This window comes from Penaeus chinensis, chromosome 40 (genome assembly GCF_019202785.1).
Source record: "Penaeus chinensis breed Huanghai No. 1 chromosome 40, ASM1920278v2, whole genome shotgun sequence".
Classification (NCBI taxonomy): domain Eukaryota; kingdom Metazoa; phylum Arthropoda; class Malacostraca; order Decapoda; family Penaeidae; genus Penaeus; species Penaeus chinensis.
Window position 1 is genome coordinate 3,070,526 of NC_061858.1, and position 10,000 is coordinate 3,080,525.

At 34.2% G+C, this 10,000-nt stretch overlaps 1 protein-coding gene across 5 annotated transcripts in view; it reads right to left on the reverse strand.

The window, feature by feature from the left end:
• Positions 1-9,778, reverse strand: part of LOC125047057 (cytoplasmic dynein 1 intermediate chain 2-like) — a 45,872-nt gene extending 36,094 nt beyond the window's left edge. For 4 of the 5 annotated variants that reach the window (XM_047645127.1, XM_047645125.1, XM_047645123.1 and 1 more), the window contains exon 1: positions 9,548-9,777. In XM_047645127.1, the coding sequence (XP_047501083.1) occupies positions 9,548-9,646 (99 nt within the window). In that variant the 5' untranslated portion in view covers positions 9,647-9,777. Of the gene's footprint in view, positions 1-9,547 lie in introns of all 5 variants that reach the window. The other variant, XM_047645114.1, reaches the window with a different exon arrangement.
• Between the last annotated feature and the right edge of the window lie 222 nt (positions 9,779-10,000).

A 10,000-nucleotide genomic window follows, 5' to 3' on the forward strand; every position in this document is an offset into this window, starting at 1 on the left:
TAATGATGTATTTGCATGCTGCACGATACACACTGCTGGAACATACAACAAGCCCTGAATGCATGGCACGAAAAAAAAAAAAAAAAAAAAAAAAAAAACGTAATATGTACTTATTTTTGGGAGTGCCGAAAATAGAATGACATTCAAAGAAGCCACATTGGTTAAAATGTCACACAGAGAAACAATCCTAAGTAAAATAAGGGTATTAACCCATTGCCGCCCGGGAAAATGAACAAAAAAAAAGGGGAAAACGGTGTGCTCATATTCTATATATTTTTGTGAAATGTCTCTACACATAGATGGCTCTGCTAGTGCTTAGCCTAACCTAATTTCACCTTTCCTTGAATTGGCGGGTAAATGTATTTTGTTACTAATGCTATGAATGTCGATGGCATTATATCTGTTATAAACATAATAATTACTATAGTGTTATAAACGTTAGGAATAGCAAAATAAGAAAACGTAAAATATTTTCATAAATTAAAGAAAAGGGTAAACGGGGGAGACAGACAGTACTCGTAATTGGCTCACTGGTGACTTAGTACAAAAAAAAAAAAAAAAAAAAAATAATAATAATAATAATAATAATAAATAAATAACTAAAATGAAAATAAAAAAGTCAGCAACATCCATTTTTTTTTTCACCTTCCATAATACCATAGAATCAAGCTTGATTTTGACCGATATATTGTCTAATGAACATGGCAAGTGATCCAATTATGTTTTTTTTTTTTTTTTTTTATCTAACAATTTCAAAGAAATCATTCTGGGTTACAAGCATCTGATTACTAAATGAACTGGCAAAATATAGAAAACTGTGAAGCTAGATGAACACTGAAGAAACAGAGCATAACCACCGCACCACATTAGGAGTAGCAGTACACATCACAAAAGGAGTATTATCATCTGACTTCAAGGAGGCCACTTAGGCCTAGCAGTCCATCAGAGGTACAAAACAGAATGTGTGCATAGCCTATTTTATTAAAATTTTCTGTTTATAACATATATTGCACATTTTACCAAGGTTTCTCAGTCTGCACATAGACGTTAGATCGTCAGTGTCAAACCACATCAATAATAAGCGCAGTTTAAAATTCTTGTATTCCACATAAAATTCAAGGAAGTTTATCCTCCTCTTTCAAGATTACCAACTGAAGGATACCAAGTCCATCAAGTCAGTAAAAAATATCTTGTTCTCTTTTCCTTAAACTAATATACTTGTTTGAAATAAAAATAATTGCAATAAAGGATTTAATAAAAACTACAAGACATGTAAGATGTATAAAAATAAAATATATTTTCTGATTTTGCAGTCCCTTCAACACCAATTTCTTTCAGAGCTTTTATGAAGGCAAGGTCTGAATACAGTAGGTGAATATCTGGTCTACTGTTTATGCCTCTCTATACCCAAAAAACATATAAGCAGACAAATTGACCCAAAAACACAAACACAAAGCAGACAATGAGGTAATGATATGTTAATCTGCAGAGTCAGCCCTTCCTGCTGACAGAAAAAAATCTCCCATGGACATATCAAAATCACTGTGTCTGCACTGCATCTTTCCAATTCTATCACCTTTGCATAATGTAACTTCTGAGTGAAGTTACATTATGCAAACTCAACAAGAAGGCTAAGAGACTCTATTCTTCTCAAATTACAACCTGTTTAACTCTCCTCTTCCCGAACCAACTCAAGGATTCAGGAAAACACGGGATTCACATCCTGATAAACATTCGTCATACTTTGGCATCAATGAATTGCAGGAAAATCCTTAGGAATTTAAGGCTGTCTACGTGCTCGCAACTTCAGTAAGAGAGACAACTCACTTTCCTGTCACTGTAATGCAAACACTACTTACATACTATTGTGTTTTCATATCACGATGAAGACGTAATTGACAGGTCGCAAATGATAATGATATGTAATATATAAATCATTATCTGCACATGTTACATTCAGCCTGTCCTCCCTAACCTCATTAAGACATTAACTCAAAAAACTATTTCTTTTTATATATAAGAACCACTGTTCAAAATCATTACCAATGATTTACACTTAGATTCATAGATGGCATTGCTCAACATATTTGTAACTATTTATATTATTGTATCATATAAAAAATATATATAGATATATAAATATCAATATATAAATAAAAATATAAATATATACATATATAAATATAACTATAACTATAAATATATATACATATATAAATATAAATATATAAATATATAAATATATATATGCATATATGAAAAAAAAAAAAAAAAAAAAAAAAAAAATATATATATATATATATATGCATATATAAATATAAATATATATATATATATATATATATATATATATATAAAAATATGCATATATAAATATAAATATATATATATATAAAAATATGCATATATATATATATATATATATATATATATATGCATATATATATATATATATATATATATATATATATATATATATATATATATATATATATGCATATATATATATATATATATATATATATATATATATATATATATATATGCATATATATATATGCATATATATATATGCATATATATATATATATATATATATATATATATATATATATATATATATATATATATATATATGCATATATATATATATGCATATATATATATATATATATATATATATATATATATATATGCATATATATATATATATATATATATATATATTATATATATATATATATGCATATATGCATATATATATATAATATATATATATAATAAAAAAATAAAATAAAAGTATGTAGCTACAAGCCTGGCAAACAATTTCCAACTGTATGCTAATCAACAGCCCTTGCGTGACCCAACCTCATTTGCAGTTGCCTGAGCCTTCCAAGGTTAATCTTGCCATTCCTACTAAATACAAATGACATGCTTTCTTTTTCTTTCAACTTTACTTTAAATCTATTCTGTAGTTTCATTGTTATTACTATGTCTGTAGCACTAATGGGATCACCAAAACATAACATATATTGAATGTACCAAAGATCGGAATTTCACATCCTCAGTTCTATGGGGCAAATGTCTTGCAGGGGGCAATATTAATCTAAAACCATATCGATAGACAGATAGATAAAACCCCAATTACTTCTAGTCTAGCCTAATTTTGTAATTTACAAGATTTGCCTTGAATTTCTCATGGTCCATATTTGCCTTTCAGAAAATTCACAGCGATCGTAATCAAATCCAATTATCCTGCACACAGAGCCAAGCACCCATGAATTTTTTACCATAAGAATCCATGACTAAGGCAATGCACCTGCATGACTAATTTGCCACTGCCGCACTTTATTGATTCAAACTTTTCTTGACGAGAAAGGAGAAGAGACGAATGGAAAAGAAAAGAAAGGAAGAAAAAATTAAATAAAATAAAACAAAATAAAAGGAAGGAGAGGAGAGGAAAGGAAATCCAGCTTGGGGGCACAAATAATCAGGAGTAAAACATGAACCACTGCAAGCCCATAAAAAATAAATAAATAAATAAATAAAATATAAATACCTAACTAACTAACTAAATAAATAAAAGAATATCACACCCACAAAATGATGAAAGATAAATATTCTCTACAACAAGATAATAAAAAAACAACATATAGCAACAATATCTTGGGATAAAAAGGGTGACATTGGGGGACACTTTGGACACTGATACCACCTTCACGGCCCTTTTAAACATCAAAAGCATTTTATTACCTTAGAACCAAAAGAGTACTAAAACATCTTCTATGACTTAGTATATATATACCTAATAATTCTCTTGTTAGATTCCCATCGCCATATTCACTTTAATATTACTTGTATTACAACTTTCATGGTAGTGATACAATTAGGAGACCCAAGCATATTTTATTCCTTCAGCACACAGTTGCTTTTTCTGTGAATCTGAATGATGACAGCTGTTTGAAAATATACTTGAGCATTTGTACATGTCTTCTTATAATAATATAATAACTAGAATGCAACAATTCTTATCATAACGAATAAATCCTACATGTGGCACAGTATGCAACATGAATGTAAATGCTAATATATAAATATATTTACACAAACACACAATTTTTTTTTTTTTAAGCAGCTTTCAAAGGATAAATTGCTTGTGCTAATCTAATCTAATATAGGGCAATTCCAATATTAAACACCTTGAATCTCAATAACATGGCGGTGGTTCTTGGTAGCCAGTTAGTGCCAGACCTTTATGATGGTGGAGGTCATACTGTGATGTCATAACGGAGATTCATTTTTGAAACCAACTGCTATCATACTTACTAAAACCTTAAATTTTTCCATTGAATTAGACAAAACTGTGTTAGTAAAGTTACAGCTTCAGGCATATTTATTACAATAGATAAGGAGATTTTTTTTTTTATGCCATAATTGCAGTAAATAAAAAATAGAACATTGTTTTCATTTAAACAAAAGTAATGAATATCAGATATTTGCCAAGGCTTCTGGCACTCCAGTAAACACTAACACACATCCAACATAAATGGTTCCTTATCTGTTGATAAATCATCAGGAAGGTCTGCAAACTACGCTCATAACAATCCGATAAAACAAATCTATATTTACTGATCTTCTACCTGTCTACCTGTTTGGCGAGTTTTTCTTTATCTTACAAATCAAGTCGCTTTAATTCCATTCTACACCTAGGACACAGAGCAAAAACATCACAATTCATTTAATCTACAATTGTGGTTTCCCTTGTAGCTACATATCTAAAACTAATTATGTTACCCTTTTGTTCAATTCTGAATATCTAACATCAGGAATACAATGTTCTTTTCTCTTACTGGTCCAAATGTTTTGCAAGCCATAATTAATATATTTCCAACCTATGTATGCTTTGTGAAAAATGGTTGTTTTATTAAACCAAATACATTAAAATATTTAATAAGTTTTTTTTTTTAACCAGTACATAAGTCATATGATGAGTCACTGCCAACAGATCAATAAGTTTTAGCTGAATTTCTTTCTATTTTGATAACCCAATCTCAGGGATCAAAATTAAATATAATTACAAATGTAAATGTAATGGCTGATGAGATTCTAAAATATAATAAAATTTTGGATTTTGGCATACAAACCCATACTCTAATACAGGTTAAACAATATGAAAAAAATTAATGAATTTTTGTTTGCAATACAGATGTCATACATTAAATCATAAATTTAAGCAAATAGCTAAGTAAAATGTGACAGATGGAATCAAGTGAGAGACTGAGTCTGCCCACCTTAGGCACTCTGGCAAAAGCCAATAACCACTTAACCCCTTACTGATGGGTTAAGAAGAAGAAAGAAAGAAAGAAAAAATCTCTCTACTCTCTGGAGATTAATGGCAACGAGCCGACTTTAAGCGCGGGAGTTCGCTACATCAAGCCGAACCCTCGGCCTGTAGCGCCGTTTGTTATGATGCCTCAGCGTGTGGTCCGTCGGTATAGGGTTAATTTGTAAAATTATAACATCCTTACAACAATAAATTCCTTGGGAGCAATAAAAAAATAAAGGTCAGTCATTATCATGGTTAAAATAAATAGGTCCATTTTCTAGTGTTTCTCACTCTTTCAGAAAACAAATCACTTTTCAATTTATGATAATTATATCACAGAAGAAAAATTCTACAAGGAATCAATATTTTAAAACCCTTAAACATTAAATCACTAGATTCCCTATGCCCCTAAGCATGCATTTACAGTAGTTTTATTCAGTGTTACACAAGAAAGGCGATGATTCAAGACCCAATAGCATGGGAGGGTATGAGAGATCACTGGGAAATGACAAGGCTAGATTATGTACTCATTATATACTTTTTTTCCATCTCTAACTTGTCAACAAGATAAAGCCTGGACAGGTCCAAGTGATGCTCCTCATGAGAGATGTCACAAATAGCTGAAGCAGAAGTAAATACCCCTTGCCGTGCACTCAGTCTCGAGTTCCTTTGCAAGTCAAGGGAGTTTCGAGATATTCACATTGTACTTATTTATAAATCTTCCTATCCCTCCTATATTTAGTTAGTAGACAGCAGTAGAAATAAATTGAAACTAAATTTAATAGGCCACTGACTATTACTAGTCATACCTGGTCTTGTTCTTTCCCTTTTAATTGATTTCTGGAGACATATCTTTTATTTCTTACTGCAATTAGCATTGATAATAACATTTAAATAATCTCAAAGTCAATAATAGTAATAACAACAACAGTAATGATATTAATAGCATTAGAAAAAAACAATTTACTAATGGACTCCTAGGTGACTAAGCACATATGGAGCCATCTACTGTGGACAGTGCCATTACCCATCACCAGGATGCAGATTGGGTCTAGAATATTATCAAAAGTATGTGTAGACTTCAAAATAACCCATATGACTCTCTTCATAATTATACAGGCTACTTTCCAGCCAAAAAATTTCAGTAATCTATAAATTTAAATCTACTCTAATAATAGCACTAGGGCCAACAAATTTCCACAATATTTAGTGTTGCAAAATAGACAATAGATTGTTTACTTAATCAGAGATTAGTTGTCGGCTATATAATACCGAGAAAGATCTCGTGGAGTCTGCCATCATTTACTAAAGAACTAACAGACCTATAACACCTATGACAGACATCTAGGGTTCTCCTAAAAAAAAAAAACAGCCAAAAAATGTTTCAAAATTTATAAACCCTTGGAACAGGGTGACCATCAAGTCATGAAAAAAACTGGCTTGAGGGCTGTCATGGAAAAATTTGACTGAGGACCAGGGTGATAGGATCATGACATTGTAAGAATTTTGGCTGAAGGCCGGGTGATGGGAATGACTCGTCACAAATGCACATAGCTCTAGGAGGGTGATTAGGCTCATTAGGCATTTAGGAAGGGGCTCTTGCATTATTCCTAGTGGTAAATGAATGTGAAATGTAACAACCATGAGCCATGACAAGAAGAACTCAGCTCCTGGAGGGACACTATTTCTATGCTAAGCATCCTGTTCCTGCCTGCCTTGATGGGCAGTGCAGAAAAAGGAACATTACAATGACACAAATGACAAAAAGTTACTTATTGTTATTCTTGCACTGTATTAAGGACTACCTTGAGATGATCTGGAGTCTGAGCAAGGAAAACAGTCTATTTCCATCTGTCAACATACGCAGCAGTTTTGACACCGCACATCAATGTTCATGTGCATCTGGCACATGAACACCTATGAGTCACCAGTCAAGTAAGCATAATACCCAGACTCTGGGCCACATACAGGCAGCAAAGTATATGGATGCAGAAAGCTAATCCACCAAACCCATGTCTTATTTACCTTAAACTCTATGCCTATCCGGAACTAAAAATATACCAATTATCCAAAATATATGAAAATAAAGGGGGTCCTTTTAATCTGTTAACCCTTTACATGTCGTGTCGTTCTTTCATCCTTAGAGATTCATGGAAAGCAATGAAGATTTCGGTTCTCTTTCCTTACTGGAGCATTCCCATACAGTTATTTGTTGTAGATATAAACAAAACAGGACAAACTGTGAAGCAACACATACTTCTTGTGCTAAGCAACATATCACAGGGTAAAGTTGTATTTCTGAGAAGATCGAGAAGAGTAGGAAGAAAGAACTCATCACTAATCCCACCCAAAAATTGCTGTTTAACCCCTTAATGACAGGTCACGTCTATAGACATGAAAACAAACCACTCAAAATGTGGCGTGCGGCTGTACGCTGTGGCGGCACGCCAAATCGCTACGAGTCGGCACGTTGCCTTTGATCGCCAGAGCGTAGTTTTTTTTAGTTTTCTTCACCCGTCACCATGGGGTTAACCCCTTACTGACAGGTGAAGAAGAAAAAGAAAAGAAAAGAAAAAGAAAAAAAATCTACGCGCTGGACATTAATGGCAACGAGCTGCCTTTGAGTGCGGGAGTTCACTACATCATGCTGAACCCCCGCCTCATAGTGCTTTGGCATGTTGCCGCGGCATACAGCCGCACTCCACAGATCAAGTGGTTTGTTATGACGCCTCAGCATGTGGCCCGTTGGCATGGGGTTAAGGTTAATCTTTATGGTATGCACGCACTAAGGTAGGGCAAACTGAAGATGATAATCTTGTCAAAAAACAGTTATAGTCATTTGTACAAGAAATAATTTGTAGACACAAACGGTAATGCCATAAACAAAGGAAAAAGATTAAAGAAAGCACTGCCCACAGCCTAAGTCTCTCGGTGCCCCTGAATTCAACTTTCTCTTGCCGTGCATAAAAAGGTGGAGACAATGTTTCCCAGGGTGTGCTGGGGGGGAAAAGCCAACCATAAGCCCTCCCCTCGGGTAGAGCCAAGTCACGGCAACTTAGATTGTTGAATAAATTTTGTGACGAGGAGATGGGGACTTGGGTCTCAGGCAAGTGTATCTCTACTGTTTAAAAAATGAACAATGATTCTCTCCCATCCATCTCCAAAAGTCAAAATCACTCCTTCACCACCCTCATGGGGTTAATTATACATGTCATCACTACTTATGCATATCATTGTTTATTTTATCTTATTATTTTTTTTTTTTCACAACATATGTCCTTAAACAGCATCACAAAAAGGCATCCAGGTTATTTAAATATACACCTCTTGTCAACCATGTTACATGTTCCACTCAAACGCCATTACCATTGATGCATGTGAAATATTACGTATTTGCCCTTTCACACACGTCTCGTTTCAGTGATACACATCAGCAATGAGTTATGTGGACGGCCTATATAAAACACCAAAGACAGCACATTGAAGACTGACATGCACAGTACATCACAATTACGAAGCAAAGTAAAATCTCTCTACACTTTTCCATAAACACACAATGCTGTCTCGGAAGAAAGTGAGATTCATAGCAAAATCTACAGATAAATATGAAAAGCATGTGGAGGAAAGAGAAAAATAAAGAGGAGGAGAAAAATGTAAAAGAGAAAGAGGGAGAGAATGAGTAAGAAACAGGGAGAGAATGAGAAAGGAACAGGGAGAGAAAAAGGGAGAAAGACGAAAAAGGGAGGTAGACCAAAAAGGGAGGAAGCCAGGAAGGGAGAGAGAGAGATGAATCATGCAGAAAGAAAACACCTTTTTCACCCATCAAAGCCACAAACCTCCTGTACTTTACGAATGTGCATGAGCTCTGACAGTCACAGAGGAAGCGTACAAGAGAGAAAGACAGTGTGTTTATTAATTATCCTTATGTGCTGACTGCCAACTGCTTCATTGCACGCTAGTAATCTGACAACCGCCACCGAATTGAGGAAATAAAGGTAGATAAATACGCGATCTCTCTTTAGACGTGTGAACACCTGGCCATCTTCCTACAAACTATCCCTTTTTTTCTCTCTTGTAAAACACCTCGTCTTGCTGTGCACTGTCAGGCGGCAACACGTCTCCCTTCCTCGTCAGCAGTCTCCCTTCCTTGGGGATATAAAAGACGAAGGAGAGAGAGAGAGAGAGAGAGAAAATAACAAACTCCCTCGGAAAAACACTAACCTCTTTCCTCTCTTTCTCTCGTTTTCTCCTCTCCTTATCTTCTCTGAGGGCCTGTAGTTTGGCCTTCTTCCTCTCTAGCTCCGCCTTCCTGTCGGCCATGATTGGGAGGTTTATGTGTCACGCCGAGAACGCGAAAAACGGAGGGAGAAGCGGTCAAAATTCGATAATTCGGCCCGATGACATTTCCCGCATGAGTCATCGACCGTCACACCCAACGTCAATATGGCCGGAGGTTCCAGCACTCTCGCCCCTTTGTGTTTATCTACGCAAGTTCGCCATCAGAATCCCTTTTTCTTGCCTTTTTAATATCATAAAAACGTCTTTGGTATAATGAAAGCGTGTTGCTATTTTTAAATATGGTTTTTTTAGGGTTTTATGGTGTTTTTTTATCACGAATAGGTGTTTGAAAAGACTTGTCACTCCCGTGCGAATTTTTACCGCCGGTAAGTGAAT